The sequence below is a fragment of the Dipodomys merriami genome, unplaced genomic scaffold, assembly GCF_024711535.1.
Source record: "Dipodomys merriami isolate MVZ:Mamm:240054 unplaced genomic scaffold, mDipMer1.0.p SCAF_11, whole genome shotgun sequence".
NCBI lineage: Eukaryota > Metazoa > Chordata > Mammalia > Rodentia > Heteromyidae > Dipodomys > Dipodomys merriami.
Genome location: NW_027202382.1, coordinates 19,557,923 through 19,582,984, shown reverse-complemented (window position 1 = coordinate 19,582,984; position 25,062 = coordinate 19,557,923). Strand labels below are relative to the sequence as shown.

The window sequence follows — 25,062 nt, the reverse complement described above, 5'->3', positions numbered from 1 at the left end:
AAGGAAGGCGGAGACTGAACCAAGGAAGAATTCAAGCAAATTTGAAATTTATTAGCATCTTGGCAACAAGAGCAAAACAAGAAACTCGAGTTGTATCTGCTTCGATCTGACACAATGCAAAGCATTGATTCCTTTAAAGAATTAATGTTTTAAGTAGCTCCAACGACCCTAGCCTGTATTTCCATCCAACCAGCTTCATCATGTGGCTACACTTAATTCCTTGGTTTCTCCTTAATTCAGTAGTTACCTTGTCTTGGACCCTTGTTTGCTTGCAGTTCTCACTGTGCCCCTTTTCAATGAGGCATCTTTCCTAGGCTTTGCTCAAATACTTCCTTGGCCCGCAAAACCCCTCTTACGCATGTAGTCTCTTCCATTGTAGCCATTTATTTATTCATTCCTCTCTGAAGCTACTTAACACTATGGTGTTTGGTTGGGACTTAACCTGCCTTAGAGTAAACACATGGCTTACTAGGTTAGTTTCTTCTATCTTGAATAAGTATCCGCAAATATCTTTTTTTATTTTTTTGGTCGGTCGTGGGCCTGAACTCTGGGCCTGGGCACTGTCCCTTAGCTCTTCAGCTCAAGGCTAGCACTCTACCACTTGAGACACAGTGCCACTTCCGGCTTTTTTCTTTTTGCTTATGTGGTGCTGAGGAATTGAACCCAGGGCCTCAGGCATGCAAGGCAAGCACTCTACCACTGAGCCACCTTCCCAGCCCTGAATATCTTGTCTCCTATCTTTCTGTGCATTATGGTATCATGCCACGCACACATGAATTCAGTTGGATACTTGTTGAACAAGTGACTTTATTGCATGTTTTCTTATTCAAGCACCCCTCAGCAACAGAATAAATGACAGACGAGTTAGTTCAGTAGGCAATGGAGTTTGCAAATTTGTCATCAGGAGCCTTTTCTTGTGCTGACCTTTGACAACACCAAAGGTTTAACAATAAAATGGAAGACATTTTAGTAGGGTTAAACAGATGTAAACCATCTTTCAAAAGAAATGCTCTCTAATATTTGAAAAAAAGTAGTATTGAATATCCTTCTCGATACCCCTTAGTGAGGGTCCTCTTGCAGGGTGTAGGCCCATGGTCAGTGAAGGCTGGAGGATCTCTGCTGTGGAGAAGGAGCCTCAGGATTTGCTATCAGCTACACGGGGAACAAGGCTAGCATTGCTTTGAAGGTTGACTAGCTGGAGGCCATTTCTTTCAGGGAAAAAGGAATTCTTTTTTGCCTGATTTGCACTGTTGAAGCTGAGCTGAAAGACCAACCCCAAGGCTCAGCACATGTTGATGTGTGGTTGTCCTCACACAAACGCAGTGAAACAACTTTAAGGATTTGTTTCCCTAAGCTACTCCGGGGTTGTAATCTTAGATCTTGTACAAACTAGCTTGGTGGTCCTGGCAAATCATTTGTCTTAGACACCTTTTTAATTTCAGTTTATTTGCTTCATTAACATTGCACAGATGTATTATTGTCACAATAATTTCTTTGAGGGTGACAATGTAGACACTGGATTTTTTTTTTTTTTGGCCATTATAATCATATAATGCTCTAGAAATTTCCCCTCGAAAGTGTCAAATGAATGAGTATAGTGAGACTCACCTGCTAGAAACACAGTGTTAATAAAAACCAAAAACAAACCCACAAACAGAAAGTGAAACTTTGATGGGAATCTAGGCCAGAAGAGAAATGCCCTCCCTTTTATTAGGCCTCTGACTGCTTAAGAAGATCATCTACCATTTATCAGCACCCGAAAGCCACAGCCGCATTCTATTTGTTAATGAGAAAATGTCCTGTGTGACAAGAGAGGCTTTTTGCCTTTCACCCTCCCAAACATGTCACAAGGCAGCAAGGAAGGGCAGCAGGACCCCGAGAATTACCTTTCTATTTAAGGGTAACACAAAGCATCATTTGGTTTCTTTCACAGGTGGAAAATATGTTATGCATTTATGCTACAAGTTTTCTCCACCTCTGGTGTGTGTTTAGTCAAACAATTTGGCACTTAAAGATAGGCCAGCAATCCTCAGAGGGAGGCGTGTGGGCTGGGGCGGGGCGGGGGGCTTGTGGCCCAGCATGGGTTTTTCATGCAAGTCCCTGCTTGGAAACAGTGGCCAGCACTGGCCACACCTGCTTTCTGGCACTGTTAGATTGATGGATCCTGTGTGGGCTGGGGAAGCTAAGCCAGCAGCAGACAAGAAAGGAAGGGCAGAGTGGTCATAAGGCCAGGAAATGTTGGTCTCTGACTAGCACAAACAGAGTGAGCTTTTTTCTTATTTGCAGACTGTCTTTGAAGGCAATTCTAAAAGAAGTTTCAAAGTAATATTTGAATCAGGAAGTATAGAGCTTCCCAAAGATACCCTTTTAAAGGGTACGAATTCATTAATTCAATGAGTTATGACAGATGTTTGTACAAGCATTAAAGTTTCTCTTAAGACTATATAGGAAGCATTATTTAAATGATGATAGCCTATGGATATAACAATGTGTGAAGGTAGAACAGAGATTCTTAAAATTATAGTATAAGGACTAAATTTAGCACTACATTCTTCTGTGACAGCCATTGTTAAAAATTTGGAGGCCAGGTTGTGTGATGGCTTACACTTGTAATCCCAGCTACTTAGAAGGCAGAGATGGGAGGATCATGTTCAAGTCCAGTCTGGGCAAAAAAATTAGATTATCTGAAAAATAATAGTAGTAAAGGCTAAAGGCGTGACTCAAATAGCAATGCTTGCCTCAGCACTGAGTTCAAGCCCCGGTACACCAAGTAACTTTCATGCTGCTGGATGCTTGGAAGTTAATCAATCACAAGGTTAGGGAGAGAGGAAATGAACAGTGCATGGGATTCCAAAGCCTGATGACCCACCTCAATTTTGTGTCAAAGCAGAAGTGTGTGTTTTCTTGTAGTTTATCATCTCCTTTCAGCCCGGTACCAACTTTTTTGCCATTGGATAATTCCCCACAACTTACTGTCCCCCTATAAACTGCCCAGCTCAGTGGCTGGCCAACTGCATTCCATAAACATCCATTCCTCTATCAGTGTTTTTTCTTTTCAAATTAAAGGCCACAACCCATTTGCAAAATCAATTTAGTAGGTGGCAATGAACAACAGAATGTCTTCAAACAATAAAATCATCAGGGTGTGTGGCTCATGATAGAAGATCATTCCGCATGGTGCTGATGCTGAGTTTGTGTGCATTTCTTATCATGGGTCATCCCCAAATGGCTAAGTTTCTGCTCTTATAATAATCTGAAAAAAAAAATCTCAGAATGTTACATCTAAAAAGTCCCCAGGAATGCAGCCTTTATGTAATCGTGTACCTACAAAGTTTAAGGCCTTCTAGTCAAAGTGTTCCTGGATAATATGAAGCAAGGAGAAGATAAATTTACCTTGACACCATAGGGCATAACATTCAATTTTAAAATCAGTTTTTGTGTTGTAATTACTAACTGAGCTTATAAGCACTTTGTGCTTTACAGGTGTATCATTTATAGTTAAACACTTCTAGCAATTTCTAACAAAAGCCGGCTATTGGTTTCTGCTATGAGGTAATGAAGTACAATTTCAAAAACACTTCAAGTTATAAAGGTTTTTAAAGGACTGTAACTTGCCTAACCATGAAGGGAACATACCAATCCTAAGGTACAATGAATGCCAAAAGATAAGAGGACTACATACAGGCTTCCACACTGGGTCGATAAAAATGTGAAATCCCAGAACATAATGTGAGCTTCAAATCTAGGCTTCCTCTTTCCCTCAGTCCTCCCGAGTCCCTCACACTACTGCTAAGGTGCCTCAAGTGTGGCCCATTTGGGGTAAGCAGAGTAGAATACTATGCAGTGGCAAAGAAAAGGATCGAACACTGCAAGTGTCAGTCAGTCCCCTGAGGAACCTTGACTCCTGGGGAAAGATGTTCACTCTGGGATGCAGGTGCCCTTTTGTGATCTCAGAAGAGGACAATGTAAGGCAAAAAAACCAAAAACCAAAAAACAGGTGGTTTCTTCCTATTTCCATTGACTTGGGGTATACAGGGCAAGGCTGCCTGTAACCTTAAATTCTTTCTTTAAAATTAGTGTTCAGCTGGGCACCAGTGGCTCACACCTGTAATCCTACCTACTCAGGAGGCTGAGATCTGAGTATTGTGCTTCAAAGCCAGCCAGGGTAGGAAAGTCAGTGAAAGTCTTTTCTCTAATTATCTTCCACCAAAAAGCTTGAAGTGGAGCTGTGGCTCAGATGGTAGACTGCTAGCCTTGAGCACAGTGCTCAGGTCCTGAGTTCAAGTCCCAGGACTGGCTCACACACAAAAAGTTAAAGTCTTTTTGTTGTCTCTAACAGTCATAGGGTTGGACTAGACCTTGTTTGCTGTCAAAATGTCACGTGTTGGATTAGCACCACAAGTCCTTTATTGGGTCTGAGTCTTGGCTGGCCTTTGTTTACAGTGTGAGAAAGGTAAGCATGGTGCCCACGTTAGGGATGGAGGGTGGCTGTGGAAGGCAAGGAATGCGTGCAAAGAGCGAACAGCAGGGGAAGCAGGGCAGTAACTGCAGTGAGGTAGAAAGCTAGTTCGGGGCTCCCCGAAGACCAGCTAAGAAGAAAAGACTGACTCTCAGTACTTGCTGGAAACCAGCAAGTACCCCAGGATTTGGCCTCACCTTGCCCCCTTCCCCCATCCTTTTCAATTCTAACAACGTTGGATATATTTGGAAATTTCCTCTTCCTTCCTTCCTTCCTTCCTGGAAGGGCTAAACAGTGATGGCAAACAATACAAAATGGCAGATTATGAGAAAAGTACTCATCACACCTGGGTGATCATCGCACCCCACAAGACAAAGAGCAGCTCAAAAATCAAAGGAGAGAAGGTGAGGGCGTACGGGGGCTTTGAGGTGCAGCGAAGAAGGCTGGCGGTGAACTTGCTGACTGGCTCAAGAGTCTCCTACCCTGGAGTTCTGTGCTCTTTATTTATAGAAGGCCAAGAAACAATTCAGAAAAGAAGCCAGTCAGTGTTGGAGATTGGACACATCAAAAGAGAAGCCAGCCTCCTTTGCCACTTCCTTACGCTATTAGTTTCCTTCACCAGAAAACAGAGTTGGACCAAATGCAATTGGCTTCACCAAGTGGCTGCCACAAGGCTGTCCGGGGCCTCTTGCTGGGTCGCACTTCCCTACCTGATAGCGTGGCTCCCATCCTTCCCTCCACCGAACAGCTACATTATCTACAGAGGCATGGCGGAAGATCTCCAACTCACTTCTACACATCTTAAGTCCTTAGTTAGAGGTTCTGTTTTCACATTTCCAGGCAGAAAATTTGTTCTTTGGAAGTCTTTAAGCTTGACCTGACAGACATTTCACACCTTCAGCTCGGGCTCCTCCATCTCTAACTCCTCCATCAACACCCCCGCTATCCTGGGCCCACACCACCTGGGCATCTAGCGCTACTGTCTTGACACACGGTGCCCAAAGCTGAGGGAGTGTCCAACAGCAGCAGAGTGCTTGCTAGGATATACAGATCCGTTGGCACCAACCGGGACTGAAGTTGGCGTTTAGCTGCATTTTTTGTCAGTTTGACTGGGGAGGTCTGGACAGCTGGAAGTGAGCTTCTCCATCATTTTCTGCTTTCTCCTCTGTATCAATTTCCCACCTGTGAAACCCAGCACCCCACCACCAAGTGCAGCTGCAATTCCTGCCACTTTGAAGCCCGCGAGGAGGCCAATGGGACCCCCCACCACTCCTCCGATGAGCGCACCTGCCACCGGCAGGGCTGCCAGCTTGTATTTTGCAGCCTGTAAAAAAAAAAAAAATTCAATTTAGAAATTGAGTTGAGACTGTCTGCCTGTGGTGATGTACATTTTCCTCTCATTACTCCTGGCAATGCCTCTTTAACTCTTGGTGCATAATTAACCTTAGAGTAGAGATTGTACTGGGGTAGGGGGGGATGGGGAGGGAGTATTCCACAGGTATCACAATTGCTGGGGATCTCAGAACTTACAGAAAGCAGCTACTCAGAGTGGACCGCTCTGAATTGATTTTACTTGTGAAACAATCAAGCCACTCGTTACAGCTACCTGGCTTATGTAAGCAGTTTTAGCAGTCACCAAAGCTCCGATGCCGCCACAGTTACTCCTTGCTAGGTACCTGGGGTTAACCCCACACAGCCCATCTGTGCTGTGCATCTTTCACCTCTGTCTGGCCAGATCCCTGCACCTTGGAGCCCTGACTGTCTTAGAATGGAGGTTTACTCTCCTTGAGAAAAATGTTTTCCTCCTGGTAGAACGGGTCCGAGAGAATATTACAACCATTGATTTCTTGCACTACCTATGGGTCATTTCTTCCTTATTTCCTTAATTGCTGGTTCCCTCCACACCAATGAGAGCGGATCAATTGGGTTAATACTGGAGGTTCCTGGGAGCCGGAGCAGCATTGATTTGTCAGCGGGAGCAGAATCTTACCTTCCCCAAGTTTTTGGTTCCCTCTTCAACATTCACAGCAGCACTGTTGACATGGTCGGCGATGCTGTCAATCTTCTCCTGCTGGGACTAGATGCAAAGGAATTATGAGTGAGCACTCCCGCTGCTCCGCAGCAGGGGGACAGCACACACTTTTTTAATTCCTGTAATCAGGACCTGGGGACCTGGGCCTTGCCTTGTTCATTAATCGCATCTGATAAACCATGTCGAAAGTACAAATTCACTTTCATGATAAAAGGAGGGCAGGGGGGCTTCATTATTAGTAATAAAAGGGTGGCACCTTTAGAGCAAAGTCTCTCACACTGAAATTCATCCAAACACACACACACACACACACACACACACACACACACACACACACACACACACACGCATGCACACCACATTCTCCAGATAAATCTACTTTCCAGGAGGAAAAAAAAAAAAAAGAAGTCCAAATAAGCATTTACTTGTCCTGGTGGGTTTGATAGAAAAAAAAGAAGAAAAAAATCAAACAACATAAATGCCTAACTTTCCTGTCTAACTTTCTTAACTAACCTTCTTGGAAGATTTTGTTAAAAATAAGCAAATTTACTATTTTAAGAGTAAAATGTTCTTGATCCCATAAATATAAATGGCTATGTTGAGGAAATCAGATTACAATATGGTCTTAGCTACCACAAAATCGCTGTGCTGTGGTAAGCTAAGATACAGTACTTCAGATGAGGTGTATTAACAAGTGTCCTGCACACACCAGCCCCAAGTGACTGCCATCCAGCTGCTGTGATGTTGGGATGTCTGTGTGGGAGGAAGGCTGAGGCTGGAGCGGCAGCTTCCTCTCTGTGACGCCATACTGTGCGTCCTCGCAGTGCTCACTGAGTCTGTTCTAACACTGCCAGGGACAAGGGTGCCTTCCTTGCCGCAGGCATACACTGCCAACTTTCAAATCAACTTGATGTAGAATCGATGCACAGTAAAATGCACTCTTTTTAATGGTGCAGCATGAAGAGTTCTGTCCAATGCATAAACCCACGGAATCACCATTACAATCACTGCAGCAACTAGTTCTGGTTTTTGTTCTTTCTTTCTTCCTCCTCCTCCTCCTCCTCCTCCTCCTCCTCCTCCTCCTCCTCCTCCTCCTCCTCCTCCTCCTCCTCCTTCCTCCTCCTCCTCCTTTCCTTCCTCCTCCTCCTCCTCCTCCTCCTTCCTTCTTCCTCCTCCTCCTCCTCCTCCACCTCCTCCTTCCCCCCCCCCTCCTCTTCCTCCTCCTCCTCCTCTTTTCCCTCTTCCTCCTCTTATAATTTTCAGGGGAAAGTGCAGCAGTTCTTAAGATTGTGGCTGCCCATGGTGGTTCACATCTGTGATCCCAGCTTCTCAGGAGACGGTGCCCACCTGTAATCTCAATTACTTGGGAGGTGGAGATAGGAGGATTGCAGTTGAAGGCCAGGGAAAAGCATGAAACTCTATTAAAAACAAACTAAAGCAAAAGGGGATGGAGCACGGCTCTGAATTCCATCTCCAGGATGACAGAAAAGCTGCGCAGTTGCTGTGGACCACTCCACACTCACAGATTCAGTGGGCCTGGGGTAGAGTGGAGAACCTGTGTTTCTAACAACTTTCTTGGTGAGGCTAGATTTGTCACTGCCATTTCTCACACTTTAAAAATCACTGTTATACACAACAAGACTAAAGGCATGACCTTTGGCCAGCTGTTCTGTGTTCAAATCCAGTATAGCCACTCTGAGCCCCTAAACAAGTTCTTAAGCTCTCTAGGTGCCAGTAAATCTCATCAACCAAATAATGATATTTATGCCTGGTAGAGCTGAAAGGATAAACTGGGCCAGCTGTGGTAGCACATGCCTGTAATTCCAGCTACTCAGGAGGTGGAGACCAGGAAGATTAAGGTTTGAGGCAAAAACATTAGTGAGATCCCATCTAAACCAATGAACTGTGTATGATGTCTTTTATCTGGCATCCAGCTATATGGAAGGAAGAAAAGGACAATCCTGGACAATAACACAAGAACCTATTCTTAAAACAACTAAAACAGGAGCTATGGGTGTGGTTTAAGCACCGACCTAGCAAAAGCAATGCCTGAGTTCAAAAGCCAGGACTTCAAATAAAGGTGGTAGGATAAAATGAGATGTCTACAAAGTATGAGGGGTAGTCAAGGACACACTCCCCCTGATCTCTCCAAGAAGGTAAAGCTTTCCCCCCCTATAATGTCTGACAATTCTAGGGCACTTATTACATCTCTCCTAGAACTCACTCACTGCATTTTTATTTTTTCTCAGATAGTAAAATTTCTCTCTTTTTCTGACTATGGAAGCAAAGGTGCCAAGGACTGGGTGACACCCACAGTAATTACAGGTGGCATTAAACTGGCATCGGAGTTGTCCATCAGTATCAGCAGAATGCCAAACTAGACTCCATTCAGAGATGAATCTGGTCACCATTTGTTCACTGCATCCTTGGCCTTCTGTGCTGGCCTAAACCACACACACACATATAGAAGGCTAACAATCTATGAAGGTTCCTAGCAACAGTGGGGCTCAGGGCCACCTCCTGTCTCCCAGCTCACTTCCTCTTTTGCTTCTGATTTATGTTTGTCTTATCTTCCCAGGCCACCCACATCTGACAGTCCTCTAGCCCCATGCCTGGCATTTTATTCTTTAGCATGAATAAGTGTGATCAGCATCTCTTTAGCAATGGGCTAAGCCATGTGGGATACTGTAGTGTTGCTCCAACTGGAATAACAAAGAGATCTCTTTTTAAAGAAAAACAATTCTCAAGACTCTAAAGGTATGTCTATGAAATTTATTTTTAAGGGACATTGATTTAGGTACCCACATTGGCCTGAAAATGACAGACTCTTGATGGGAACCTCAGGGAGCTTCAGATTCTGAAGAAAATGTGATTTATTCAGTTAATTCTTATCAAGAAGAATGCAACATATATAAATAATTTTTTTTAAGTAATAGGGGATTACTTTTTCCGTGAAAACTTTTGTTCACTTGTAGACCCAGCATCCTCTCTATAAAATATTGGTAAAACATTCCACAAGTTCATTTCCAAATCCATCAATTATTTCTCCATCAGCACTCCATCAATAATAATGCTGTTCATTGGAGAAATAGTTGTGCAATCTTACTGATGTGCTTAGAAACCTGTGCATTTCATTAAGATAATGCTAGAACTTTCCCTTTATTCCTCCCTAAAGCCCTACCTTAATCATGTGCAATCACATATACAGAAAAGCCTAGAAACAAGTTTGAACACTACAGGATTTAGAGTCAGATGTAGGTAGGATTATATGGGCCTGAGTAAGTACTAAGCAGTAGGATGCCGACCTCAGGGGCCAGCAGTGGAGAAGGGGTGGCAGGAACACCAGTACTAATTCATGCTTAGGGTAATGGTAGTGGCCAAAATTGAATTCTAGGTAAGGAATCACGAGGAAACCAAGAGGACAAAGGCAGGAAAGCAGTGGGGAACAGTGGCAGGAAGAGAAGGAGTAATAGACGTCTGCTCATGTAGCCTCTCTGTCAGTTTCTCAGCCCTCACTGCTGACAGTCCCAGAGGCAGTCAGTGGAGGAGGCTGATCTAATCCAGTTTCTATGGATCCAGAGTACGATTGGTTTTCAAGACCCATAGGAAGAAGGAAAGAGCTAGACATCACAGGGGGATCAGCAGCAAGGGTGACATGCTGTCATAGCAGGGGAGGGCTGTAAAGAAAGAACACCTGTGCAAGATAAGGCTAAAGGCAGGGGGGAGCAGGCTGCCTGTAGGTGTTAATTTGTTAACAGTTATTGGGCCATTCATGTTCTCTCAATGGCTTGTAAGCCCATTTCATTCTGGTAAAACGCATACAACTTTACTATTTCAACCAGTTCCAAACACGTGATTTCCTGGAATTAAGTACATTTGATATGCTGTGCAACCACCAGTGCTATCCTCTAAGTTCTTTTGATACTATTCTCTGGTCCTCGTAGGGCTTAGCATGGCGCCATGTACATGCAAGTACTCCTGAAGTTCACATTTCACTTGCCTGGATATTATTGTGTCCATGTGACAAGAGGATGTGGTCACTCTAGTTTTGTTCCAGGTCATTCTGTACCTAAATGGAGCTTCTGTGAGTCCTTAGCCATGTGGTCATGAGAACTCAGTCACCCTGGGAATAATAATCAGATTTTCCTTTGAACTTTTGCCAAATAGAACTCTGCCTCATATCCTTGCACAGATTATAATAAATGGGACATTTATATAGAGTTGTGGCAGTAGCCAGAGCCTTCCTGCCTGAATCCTCTTTAGACTGGGGTTAGAAGCTGCTTCTGTTGCATCATTGGACCTGGAACTGTTCATTCTATAAACTTTTACTTTCCTCTCATGGGCCCATCCCACCAGATGGGAAATACATTTGTCTTGAGAAGAACTTTTTACATATTTACTTGGTTTTAAATCAACTTCATTGAGGAATAATTTATGTACATTAAGACATATTTTTAGTGTACAGACCAATGGCTTTTGGCAAATGTATATACTTGTATACATAAATATATGGATAGCTATGTATCTATTTTATAAACTGCACTAGATTCAGAGGTCATTAGTTATAATGACTGAAGTAATCTTATTTCAAAACAGCAAATATTTTGGGGATTCTTGTACCATTTCTTGCTATATGTAAATTTATCAATGGATTCTACAAATATCTAATTTAAAGATTTCTATATTTTGTTTCTTTTGATTTGGACACATCAGAAATAACTCAATTTACTGTATCCAATTTTAGTCATTATGGTTCAAGAAAATACCCACAAACTAGAACATAATCCAAATAAGGGGCTAGTGCTGGAGAATCAAAGAACCCTACCATAGAATGGAAGAAAATCAAGGGTTCTTAAGAATTGAACATCAGGTTAGGTAGGGGAGGGAGAGGAAGGTTCTAAAATCTTGAGAACACCTTACATGGAATAAAAACAAATAAAACACTTGTTCAGTCAGGGCGATAATACCAGGAGAAGTTATGATACAACAGACCTTGCATAAGGAGGAACTTCGAAGACTTACAACTCCAAGAGGCATACCGGAAGTATCAAATATCCCTCCAGTGAAATTGCTAGAAAGAAGCTAAATATCATGTATTTGACAAGGTGGAGCAAAGAGGAAAGAGGTCAGATTCGTCAGTTGGCCTCTTACGTCTTTTCCCATTTCAATTATGAAATAGTATGACCTGGGAACTTCTAACTTAACAGGCAGATCTCAGGACTCCTTTTAGAGAAGTCAAACTTAAAGTCATGGTTTGTTGATGAACAAAGAACTAAATCTAGACAGAGCATGAGCAGAATCAGGCTGTACCTGTGTCTCTGTATGTGTGTGTGTATGCCTGTGCACACATACACACTCATACCATTTACCTCCCCATAACCGTAGAAAGAAAAAAATAAGAACATTTAGAAAAATGATAGAAAAATCTATTCTATCTTTCCCACCCAAATTCTTTATGCTCCCTAACCTATGTTAACAGAATCAGTCAGGCCTGATTATGCAGAATAAAGCTGTTCCTTATCTTGACTCTTTCTCCAATTTCTGCTAAAGCTATCCCAGAAAGACTTCCCATTTGTCCTTTATCTTTTTATTCTTTTTTTGGGGGGTGGGGTTGGTTGTGGGGCTTGAAGTTTGGGCCTGGGTGCTATCCCTTGAGCTGTCTTCAGCTCAAGGCTAGTGCTCTACCACTTGAGCCATAGCGCCACTTCTGTTTTTCTGGTGGTTAATTGGCGATAAGAGTCTCATGGACTTTCCTGCTGGGCTGGCTTTGAACCATGATCCTCAGATCTCAGTCTCCTGAGCAGCTAGGATTACAGGCATTAGCTACTGGCACCTGGCATTATCTTTTTATTTTTTAGTGGTACTAAGATTGAACTCAAGCCCTTATACATGCTCTAGGTAGGTGCTCTGCCACTTGAATCAGACCCCTAGAGCATTTTCTTTCATTATTTTTTACTTAAGTTCTTGCTTTTTGCCCAAGCTAACCTGGATCATAGTCCTCCCATTAACACTTCCCACATACTAGATGTCAAGTATGTACAACTATTCCTCTCTAAGTTTTTACTGGTTGAGATGGGGGTCCCCTCTAACTTTTTGTCTGACCTGACCTTGAACCACAATTCTCCTCTCTGCCTAGTAGCTAGGAGTAAAGATGTAAGCCACTGTGCCTGACTTAACCATTACCTTTATAATGGTGGTGTCATGGATCCACATTAAACCCTTAAAACCAATTCTTAATTAGTTTTCTCTCTATGACCTCTTCTCTTCCGCCATTATTCACACTGCTAACATTGGTCTTCCTAAAGTACAGACTTTAATAATCCACTCAAAAATCTATATGGCTCTGTAGTGCTTTTAGAGGAAAGCTCCAATCCTTTAGTGTGGCCTTCAGTGCTATCAAGAGTGTGGCCCTCACTTCCTTGCTGGCCTACGCTTTGGCTATCAGCAATATTTAACCATCTGTGGCCATGCACTCACTTTGCTATGAATGTCTTTGTGTAACTGTTCTGAAATGTTGCCCCTATCCCTCCCTATGAACATTCACTCACTTTTCAAGCCTTTTGAAATGACTACCTGCTTCTGTGATGTTATCCTTAGTTCTTCACCTCATGAATCACGTCTCTATCCCTTGGAACGAAATGTTTCTTCCTGGAGTCGATGGTACTTCATACTTTTACTTGCATATAGTTCTCATACTTGAAAGTTCAGTTTCAAACATCCAAACTTCCCTCCACCCACTATAGAGTCCCTAAAAGCAGACTGTGGGCTTCTTATTTCTCTATCCACCCCTGTCAGGCAACCAATGCCAAGCATCTTATACTAACTTGGTGCTTATTAAATATTTAGTCCATTGATAAGGAATGTGATGAGTGAAGATTTTATCTATGTCTCAATACCACTCTTAAAATGATAACTTCTATTAAAATTCTAATCAAAACACAGGACCTCATTAAAGTTTCTCATTTTGATAACTTAATTGTTCTGAGACCCAAACAGTTAAATACTTACATTCACTAGGAGAGAGAAGTCCGTGACCAGTTGGCTAAGTTCAATTAAGTCCTTAAAGAGAGAGAAGGAAATAGTTTTATGTCTTACCTTTACAATAATAATAATAAGAATAATCATCATAATAATTTGTAACATACCGCTTCCAGAGTTTCCCATGATTCTGCAGCATTTTGATCTGGAGGGATTTCAGGCAAAGCATATATCTGAGTCAAACTCTGGGAACTCTCTTCAGCTTCAGAATTGTGAAATGTTCCTGGATGAACACAGAACTGTGTTTACTGTTTGCTCTTCAGAAAGGAGCTTGCATGAATCGATTCCATAAACCAGCTGCCATGTAAAATGTTTTGTAATTAAATGCAGGCTAAAAGTAAATTGATTATTCTATAAAAACAGAATTACTTATCCTTGAGCAGTTGGCTAGCTAGGTTAGTTAATACATATTTTTGTCTCTACAAAGTCACCTAAAAGCTAGCTACAAATACTATCCAACCAACCTGAATAACCAGCACTAGATGGGGAAGAACCACCAAAGGGAAACTATAGTATTTGGCCAGTTCTCCATTCCCAGTAAACCTTCACACTGCTAACAGTGGTTTTTAAGGCATTTCATGGCTAAACACCTAGCCTTATACATGGTTGGTTTAGTAACAAGTTTCAGCCACAGTAGGTATCAAAAGTAGTAGTGAGGCTATGAGCAGTAATTCTGTCAGATAGTTTTAGCTAGCATGCATGCAGCCCTGGGCTCTATCCCAGCACAGCTACTGGGGAGGCTGAGATAGGTAGGAGACCTACCTCGGAGCTTAGCCAGGACAAAATGCATGAGACCCTATCTGAAAAATCCTAAAGCAAAAGGTCTAGGAGGCCTGAATCAAATGGTACAGTACATGCCTGAAAGAGTAAAGGGGGACAAGAGAGGAAGAACGGAGGGAGGGAAAGAAGGATGAACAGGTGGCTAGGCGTCTTTCTCAGGATCATTACGAAGTGGGGTGCCAGTGACTCATACCTGTATTCCTAACTACTTAGGACACTGAGATGTGAGGATCATAGTTCAAAGCCATCCTGGGCAAGAAAGTCTGTGAGATTCTTATCTACAATTAACCACCAAAAAGCTGGAAGTGGAGCTGTGGTTCAAGTGGTAGAGCGCTAACTCTGATAAAAAAAAAAAAGCTCAGGGACATCACCCAGACCCTGAGTTCCAGCCCCAGAACGTGCACGCGCACATTCACACACACACACACACACACACACACACACACACACACACACACACACACACACACACACACACACACACACACACTATCACTATGGACCTATTTATTAAAAGGAGCTGTTTAAGACTATGAGAAGCTAGTAGTTGTCGTAATCAGATTTTAGATTCAGAAAGGAAACCACAGCTGTAGTTTGAAGAACACATTGATGATGGAGTTAAAAGGTGAGAAAGTCAGAGAGTGGAAGCCCAGAAAGGAGACTTTCTAATGTGTCCAGTACAAGATGATGAACATCAGTGCTAGAACATTGGCAGCAGAAACAGGAATATAGCTGATGTTTTACTTTTATGTCCTCAGTTTATGCTCAAAACACCTACTATACCACCTAAACATTTTCTGAAAACCCACTATGTATGATGTTTGCAACCAAAAATAAGAGTGAATAATACATAGGACCTACTCTTGAAGAACTTATATTCTAGAAAAATTAATCATGAAACAACAGGAGAGTCTGTTATTGATATCTATCTATCTATCTATCTATCTATCCCTCCATCTATGCAATATTTTGGAGGCAGCCCCTGATCTTGGCTGATATAGTATGTAGCTGATGGGAAGGTTTCTTGGAAAGTTAGACTTTACTAGGCAGTGAAGAGAAGAATCTACATTCTCGATGGGCAACTAGAATGAACAGGTCATTAGGACAGAAAAGATATAGCTAATGTAAAATCAACAGTTGATGTTACAAAGTAAGAATCACAGAGCTACAATTGTAAGATGTATAGATAATCAGGAAGGTCTTTGACCAGTTGAAATCATTGGACATTGTCTGTCAGACAATGAACACTTGCTAAAAATAGGTTATGAGCAGGTTGCAAAATGACACATGACCTGGTCTATTCCTAAGAGTTGGTCATTATAAAACTCTATTAAGTGCATATTTTCTTTCAATTCCTTTTTCAATGAAGCTTAAAATCAAATGATATTTTATAAAACTACACAATCACTTTACCTTCAAAGGTGATGAATTACTCTAGATTTATTACAATTGATAGTCTTCTTTTAAAATAATTTACTACTTACTTTAAGCATCACCAATAAACACTCATTTTCATTTTCAATCAACACAAATGAATTATGCTATGATCTTTCTTCCAGCTATTATTCCTATAAATAATGAAGATTGAGTAATAACTGCATTATCAGATCAAATGCAAAGAGAACTTTATATTCTTCGCACTCTAACAATTTTTAAAGTCATAATTTATCTATTAAAGAGTATTCAGGGGCTGGGAATATAGCTTAGTGGTAGAGGGCTTGCCTAGCATTCATGGAGCCCTACATTCAATTCCTCAGTATCATATAAACAGAAAAAGCCAGAAGTGGCCCTGTTGTTCAAGTGGTAGAGTGCCTGCCTTGAACAAAAGAAGCTTGGGGACAGTGCCCAGGCCCTGTGTTCAAGTGCCAGGACTGACAAAAAAAAAAAAAAAAAGAGTATTCAGATGACATACATCCCAGTTTACAACAAAATAAGGAGAGATTGTCATATATAAATTCTTTATCTAAAAAGTAAGATGGGAAATGTTTGACATTTTAAATAAGCATGAAAGATTTCCCTTGATAAGGAATAAGTGTTGAAGTCATTTCCGTTGTACTGGAAACCAAAATGCGTATGTATCTTAGTTCAAATAGAGACTGAAAACAAAGAACTCTATTCTCTTCCATGGAGACCTTGCCTCAATGCACAACTTCTAAACATCACAAATCAACTCTAGGCATTCCTATCAGTTAAGAAAGCAGCCTTTTAGTCTCTACAACTTCCTTATTCATTGACTTCAGTTTATACCACAGTGATCATCCTTTGACTCTGAACCCTTACTTCTATGGATGTACTGAAGCAAAACACTGGGGCAGATTAGAATGACAGGAATGAATGCTAAAGAACCTCAGACTGTGCAGAGAAGAAAAATTGCAAGTGTTTCATATTACCTAACACTCTCAGACAGTTAAACCTATAGGCACATATACGGGGTGTGTGTATCTGTTGTGTGACTCACCACTATTTTTCTAACCTCAAAATTCATTTTAAAACATCATTGGCTATAAAGTCAATAGTTGGAACTAGAGACATTGCTCAAGAGGTAAAGTGCCGGCCGTAAGTGAAAAGGCCAAAAGAGAGTGAGGGACCCTCATCAGGCCTCAGTACCAACGCACATGAATAAGTGACTAAAATCAACAGTTGACTCACTTTAACTGAAGAAATAAACTAAATAACATGAATTTAAGACTTCTTTCTATCTCTTTTCTTTTCTTCTCTTTCTACCAATTCCACCAACAAATTACCAAGAATTCTGTACTATATCCAGTAATACAACTAAATTTTCCACTAAACTTCACTAGATTAAGAAATGTTTCACTACAAATCTGCAATAATTCAAACCCATACTTTATTTATTTACATTTTTATTTATTTTTATTTTTTTGCTAGTTATGGGGCCTGAACTCTGGGCCTGGGCACTGTCCCTCAAGAGCTAGTGCTCTACCACTTGCGCCATAGCACCACTTCTGGCTTTTTCTGTTTATGTGGTGTTAAGGAATAGAACCCAGGGCCTCATGCATGCAAGGCAAGCACTCTACCACTGAGCCACATTCCCAGCCCTTATGACTTTCAATGAAATTAATTAATTGATCATCTATATAAACTTATCTGTCAAAATACAATGACTTCTAAGTCATAGTTTAACTGTAAGGAAGAACTTTTAAGAAATTAAAACCAACAGAAAGTATACTTTCTGAATAATACAATACAAAACTACCTACATGTTTCATAAAGTTGTTTAGTATATGTCTATACCTGAGATAAAAACCTAATATTTTATCAAATTCAATATGCAGTCTAAATTTCCTGGCAGTTTTAAAATTAGATTCTTTTTGAATATTTGTTTAAAATGTAGTAAGATTTTTACCCCTAGTGTGCTGCTGAGGTGTGTGTCCTGGATTGGGAATAAAGACAAGATGGAAAGAGGCACTGATTCCCTCTGTGTGACTTGAATCACCTTTCTAAATACAAATTGTATTCGTGGACTCATCATTTCTCTTGGTGGGAAGCAATATACTAAAAATGAAGCTAGGCACAGAACTGAGACAAGAAGGAGTTCCTCAGATCAAGCAAGATTGGCAGAGCAGATTTGCTTTGGAACTCTCAGAACCTAGACAAAAGAAACAACAAAATCATCACAGCTTCCCCCTAAACTTAATATTCTCTCATTCATCTTATTTTCCTTGTTACTTCCATCTGTAAATGAAAAACTATTTTTGTATTTGATCTCCCACACAGAAAAGTAGTGACATTGCTCCTGGATCTCTGCTGATGTTTCCAATCAACTTTTTTAGAAGCTGATTTGTAAAGGAAAAAAGCATCTTAAGATACTTAACTTCTATGCACATAACACATAGTTTTCTGTATAGACTCTCATACCATGAGACTCTAAAGCAAAAATAAGAAAAAGGAGAAAGCACAGGATAAAAATGTGAGAACAGAGTCTAGCTAGAAGAAGACTGTGTGGAGGAAATTCCTACTTTACTTTTAAAGCGTTGTGTAAATCAGTTACTTGCATTCTCTTGATTATTATTCTCCTTTGCCATCCTTCAAAGTATTTGTTAACAATGTATCTGGCACTAGACTCTAGTGGAAACTCACAATTGGTAAAATACTCAGTTCTTGGTGAGATAGTAGTTCTAAATTCTTTATGTTGCTAATGGATTCATAGTCAAAGCACACCTTATCAAAAGACTATTCAGAATTTGAAATTCTATATTCTGTTTTAGGGATAATCTAGGTAACCTGGTTTTAGAGAAAGAACAACTGTCTCAGTCAAATCAGTACTAGTTTCAGAGATTTGATTTTGTGGGTTTTATTCTCTAGTACAAAAAATTATGTATTTAATCTACTTGGTCTAACCATTAATTGAGAAGTTTGAGCACTGACAGAGTTCAAAATGAATTTCACCTAGTATTTCTTCTCCCTCATACCCTGTCTCTGTCCTAATCTTTTTCATTTCCCCTATAAACAAGCTTCTTCAAACTCTGTTAACCTTAGTTTTTACACCCATCTGCTTTTTAGAGAGATAATTGCCAGTGAACTGGGTAAACTGCCTTCTTCTAATCATTGCCAATTCCTCTGATGACATATAAACTCGTTTGTTGAGCACAAACAGTTCTATTGTCAGAAACACAAATAATGGTATCATAATACCCAAATTAAAACTCTTGCGTTATTATTGCAACAAAATGCTTCATAGGAACTTACTGCTGATGGGCAGTTTGAAGCTACACAGCAAAAGATGACCACTGCTCTTTCCAGAAAATGAAGTCAATCTCCCTGTGCCCTGCATTTACAACTGCCTGAAACATGGAACTTTAAGTCCAGTTTCCCCACATATTCCTAAGGCATCTATTTAAATTAACAAAGAAGAACAGTCTCCTCCTAACACAGAGGGCACAACTACACACGAATGAACAGTGATAGCAGAAACTACACACTACCTAAAACCAGGATTCCTAAATAGTCTGCAACTGAGAGTTGAGCACTAACTTTCCCTCTCTAAAACATTTTGGCAGTGGTTATCCATAGAATGATTGCAGCATGTTAGAGTGTAAAACTATATCTGAAAAGATATTTATATTGATAAAATATTTATGAATGGTTCACTACATGCAAAGTTCTGTGCTACATATAAAGGATATAATGGAAGTAAAGCTACCTAAAAACTCTGAAGGTTGACTTGGGAGTTTCTTCTTTCAATATACTTCATTTCTTTGTAATCAATCATTAGCACTGAGCATATTAGATTAAAAATAACCTAGATTTGGAGATAGGGTGTGGTATGGGAGGGTCCTGGGAAATAAAAAAGAAAAACTGGGCAGGTATAGCAACACTAACATTCTATTCTAATTCGTAATTTATTTTTAATACCCTTTCTACAGGATTAAAGGTATCTTATGACATATATGATAAAACAAACTAGAGTAAATTAAATGATTAACAATAGAATAAAAAAGGAAATAATGGAAACAGCTATAAGATAAAGCCATAGAACTTTGAAAATCTATTCTTGAGTGGTTAAAAATTGACTTTGTAAGCTTTTTAGTAGGCATCTTGATTAGGATAATCTTAGTGGTTCTTCCACTCACTACCAGTAAGGTAAAAAAAATAACCAGCTATTTTGACATTCTGCTATGTATTAAGATATGTATTAAGATGAAAAACTACTATAATATGATCAAATATGAATTATATTCTTTGAAAACAAGATAATGACAAGTGTCACAGGGCTGTTTCTCACGAAGGTTGACCTCACTGAAGATTTTTTATGCTATCAGTCAAATTCAGAACTGAGACAGATCTAACTCCCCCTGCTGAAGAAAAAAGGCATGCTTAAATAGGTGACCCTTGTAGCAGCTGGTAAGATGGTGTTTGTTAAACCATATGGCATCATCTTTAGAGAATCTTTAAAATTTTCTTTTTAATACATGGGAAAATGGGCACTTGAATTCATGAAGTTCAACTCCAATTCAGAAAGTATACCCTGCAAAATGTCTAGGGTACACATTTCCTGCCCTCTTGGGGGCTAAGGGTTTGGCATATTGGACTAGCAGTGATCCCTAGATCTACAGATAATGTGCAATCTCTACCTGAACATGTGAGCTTTAATTAACTGCATTCTGTGATCATCAGTAAGAATTAGTATAATACGCTACCACCAACAGTCATGGATCTGGTTAACGAAGGCTGTAATAGAGTTGCTTCATCATTAAACTGTTTCTTAAGTTCTTCGACAGATTCCAAGTGGAGCTGGAGAAACTCTGCTGTTGCTGCTGATGCTTCTTCTTTAACAGGATCTATCATTCTTTTCAGGAGCACTAGGTCATCCTTTCGGACTTTCAAACAAAGCTTCTCCATTTCTCGGATATTGGAGCGAAGTTGCTGTAATAGATAACAACAACAGTACTATCTCTTAGTATAAAACATTTATTTTAAGAGGTAATTTTTAACAATAGTTATGAATGTCAATGCCTATATATTATTTACAACGAAAGATGTGGTACCATTCTTTCCTATATTCTATATCTCTGACTGGATTTATGTAGCAAATTTTCCTACATTAAATGTAATGACTACAAAAATGAGATATATTTTCACACTAAATCTGACACTAAATAAACACAGGAAAAATGATTTTCCTACTTAACCAATTTCATACCTCCTCTTTGCCAATCTCCTTCCCAATAGTTTCCTATACTGGAGAAAGAAAGTACTAGTTTAAAAAAACTTAAAAAGTTAACTCTGAAAGAAGTATTACAACATTATATTTGATATTATTACATATAGAGAAAAAAATCAACCAAAACTCATTCAGGATTTACTTAGTTATCTAGTGGCAAAGCTGAGGTTACAAAATCAGATTTTCTTAGAAGCCTAGCTTGCATCCTACCAATATCCATGCCTATCTATACAGTGCCTTAATGTAATCAAAAGTCCAAGTTCACTCTAGTAAAATGAAGGTCAGTTCAGGAAAGAACAACTTAATTTCAAAGAACAGCAATTTGTGAAATATTCTGAATAAAGAATTCTGCCTCTTAACTACCATGACTCTCCTTTTACTTCCTTTAACTTTATGTCCATGCTTTTACCATTCCAATATGAGCTTAAAAAACCAAACAACAACAACAAAAACAAAAAAAACACCTCGGAATAAATGTAGATTCCACCAGGTGCCAGTGGCTCACACCTGTAATCCTAGGTACTTAGGAGGCTGAGCTCTGAGGATCATAGTTCAAAGACAGCCCAGGCTGAAAAGTCACCATGAATTAACCACCAGAAAACTGGAAGTGGCACTATAGCTAAAAGTGGTAGAGAGCTAGCAAAAAGAGCTTAGGGACAGCCCCCAGGCCCTGAGTTCAAGCCCATGATCTACCAAAAAAAAAATGTAGATTCCAAGTATATCATTACGGAGGTATGATTATGTAAAATGTATGCAAGTTTAAAATCTGATGGCTCTACAATAAAGAATAGAGTTTAGATGAACAAAATGGCAATATGAGGGCTCTCAAGTCCCAGAACAGGACTGTTTTTAAGAGATCACCATTTTCTAGCTGTCAGACTTCTTTCTGGAATACAATTATGATGGATGGTTGTATAGCTGTTACATAGTCTATAGTGATAATTCAGGCAATTCTACTTGGAGAAGCATTAGAGAAAAACACAGCTAGATCAAATGACATATTCTTTGTCTTTTAAAGAATGTGTACATATATCTATGTCCTCACTCAAATAATCATATCCAGGCAAGAACTGTCCTACTATGGACTATGAGAAAAGTTCTAGGGAAAGAAAGGCCATACCCATTCAAGTATAAAATTAGATTATAATAACAAAAAATTAACTAATAGCTAATTTTTATTACCAGTTACTGTAAGTTATATATTTAGCTAAGTGCTTTACTACTTGTCTTTTATTTTACTTTCACAATATATCTTTGAAATATTGAGTATTACTATTATTACTATTACTACTATTTTCATTTTACAGAAGAGAAAAATCAAAGAAAGTTAAAAAAAAGTACCACCATTATTCTACGAATAAATAATATAACCAAGAATTAAATCCAGGCCACAGATCTTATATCAGTAATAATTATAATAACATTATCCAACAACAACAACAAAAGCAAATCACAAATGCAAGCCATACTGAAAAAATTACGTAATTTTATATAATTACTTACTTTTAAAGTGTTTCCTTCAAAAACAGAAAAAATAAAATTAATTTTAATGATATATTTTCTTTACTCCAGTGTATCTGAAATACTAGCTCAATATGCAATAGATATAAAAACCCCTAATTAAACATTTCATTTGTAGTAGGTTTTAGACACTCCCTGTGTGTGTATACATAGATATGTGTGTGTGTGTATATATATATATATATATATATGCATGTTTCAACTAAAATTAGCTACATTTTAGTGCTTAAATGTAGTAGCAACCAGGAGATACCACAGTAGTACTCCATAGCACAGCTATAGAGATCCTACAGAAAGAATAGCAAAGCTACAGAGTCTCTCTAAAATCACACAGAATAACCAGGATGACAAAACTGTTCATGAGGAAAATAAAATGTTTCTGCTTCTGGAAATAATATACTAAGTGACTCAAACTAATTCTAACTCTCTTACAAATGACTACTTAAAATGCTAAATAAGATAAATCATGAAACCAATTAAAAGGGAAAAAAATTCAAAAGCATCAAGAAGCAAACAAGACAATAGGTAATTTTTAAGACAAGAATTGGGCAAAAATGGAACCTAGAAAAATGAGTCCTTACTTTGGGGCCACATTTTCATACCAGAGTGCAAACTCACAAAACTTGGAGTAAATATTCAATATTAAGATATCCTAAGAACCGAGTGCCCGTGGCTCACGCCTATAATCCTAGCTACTCAGGAGGCTAAGATCTGAGAATAAAGGTTCAAAGCCAGCTGAGGCAGGAAACTCCGTGAGACTCTTATCTCCAATTAACCATGAAGAAACCAGAAGTGGCCCTGTGGCTCAAGTGGTAGAGCACTAGCCTTGAACTGAAGAGCTGAGGGATAATGCCCAGGCCCAGAGTTCAGGCCCTGCTACCAACAACAACAAAAGATATCCTAAGAATAAGACTCTTGTTGCTTTAGGTTGGAATTTTATCATATCCTGACATAAACCAGCCTTTCTATGAACTGAAGACTGATTTCCAATTTCTTATAATGTGCTCAAAAACTTTACACTCCAAACCATATAAAGATAACCTTAGAAAGTTAAAAGAAGCTAAAAGAAGCTAAGTAATATCCTGTCAAGAGACAATCTCACCCCTAATTTCAATCTCTACAAATAAAATTTCAAATACAATGTCCACCAATCAGAGAGAACCAACCACATAAGGCAATATATAACATACACAAATTAAACAGCAGAAAAAAATGGACAATAGAAGCATAAAAATGGGTGCCTGATACAGTGAAGTAAAAATGGGGTCTATAAAGCCAAACTTTTTGTGTTTAAAGATATAACAATAAAACCTTAGAGTTTCACAATTGGGAATGATGAAAAGCATCATAAAGAGCCAGGCACTGCTGGGCAGGAAAGTCTGTGAGACTCTTAACTCCAATTAATCACCAGAAAATGGCAAGTGGAGCTAAGGCTCAAAGTGGTAGGGTGCTAGCCTTGAAGACAACAGCTCAGGGACAGCACCCACGGGAGTCCAGGCCCCATGACTGACGGGATAGGGAAAGAGCCAGGCACCAGTGATCATGTTTTTAATCCTAGCCACTTAATAGGCTGAGATCTGAGGATGACCATTTAAAACCAAATTGGGTATGAAAGCCAGAGAGTCTCTTATCTCCTATTAACCATCCAAAAAACAAAAAAAAATCTTCAAGTGGTAGCGCTAGCCTTGAGCATAAAGCTCAAGGACAGCACCCAGGCCTTGAGTTCAAGCCCCAGGACACACACACACACACACACACACACACCCGCAACATAAAGTTTATAAGAAAACAATGAGCACCGTATAATTTTAAGGTAAGTGTCCAACGGAAACACACACACAGACACACACCGCAACATAAAGTTTATAAGAAAACAATGAGCACCGTATAATTTTAAGGTAAGTGTCCAAGGAAATAATTCAATAAATTGAGTTTTTTTGGTATAGTCTAAGGTGTTTAAAAAACCCAGAAACTATAAAAGTAAATCTAAAGAAACTGTGTAAAAGTGGCGCGGAGGCTCCTGCCCGAACCCCAACAGTTTGGAGGTTGAGGCACAAGGATCATAAGTTCAAGGCTAGCCTGAGATATATAGCAAGTTCCAAGCCAGCATGGGATTTATGGTGAGGCCCTCTCTGAAAACCAACAAGCATAAGTTTGTGGAGAAAACTGTATAAGACCATGTTTAAAAAAAAAGAAAAAGTAGGCTGGACGCTGGTGGCTCACGCCTGTCATCCTAGCTACTCAGGAGGCTGAGATCTGAGGATCGCAATTCAAAGCCAGCCTGGGCAGGAAAGTCCCTGAGACTCTTATCTCCAATAAACCACCAGAAAACTGGAGGTGGTGCTGTGGCTCAAGTGGTAGGGCGCTAGCCATGCGCTGAAGATCTCAGGGACAGCGCCCAGGCCCAGAGTTCAAGACCCACGACCACCACCAACAAAAAAAAAAAACTTTCAGAGTGAAATAGAAAACAAATGATGGGGGAGAATGATGAAAGGGGTGGCATTGATCAAAGTGCATTTTACCCATAATCTGACTTGTTAAGTTGAA

General features: G+C 39.7%; 1 protein-coding gene across 2 annotated transcripts in view; it reads right to left on the bottom strand.

The window, feature by feature from the left end:
• Window positions 1-787: 787 nt before the first annotated feature.
• Window positions 788-25,062, bottom strand: part of Stx17 (syntaxin 17) — a 53,557-nt gene continuing 29,282 nt past the window's right edge. For both annotated transcript variants that reach the window (XM_070010705.1, XM_070010713.1), the window contains exons 4-8: window positions 20,471-20,696; window positions 13,637-13,752; window positions 13,500-13,550; window positions 6,450-6,536; window positions 788-5,783 (exon numbers count right to left, since the gene is read on the bottom strand). In XM_070010705.1, coding sequence (XP_069866806.1) covers window positions 5,544-5,783; window positions 6,450-6,536; window positions 13,500-13,550; window positions 13,637-13,752; window positions 20,471-20,696 — 720 coding nt within the window. In that variant the 3' untranslated portion in view covers window positions 788-5,543. The remainder of the gene's footprint in view (window positions 5,784-6,449; window positions 6,537-13,499; window positions 13,551-13,636; window positions 13,753-20,470; window positions 20,697-25,062) is intronic.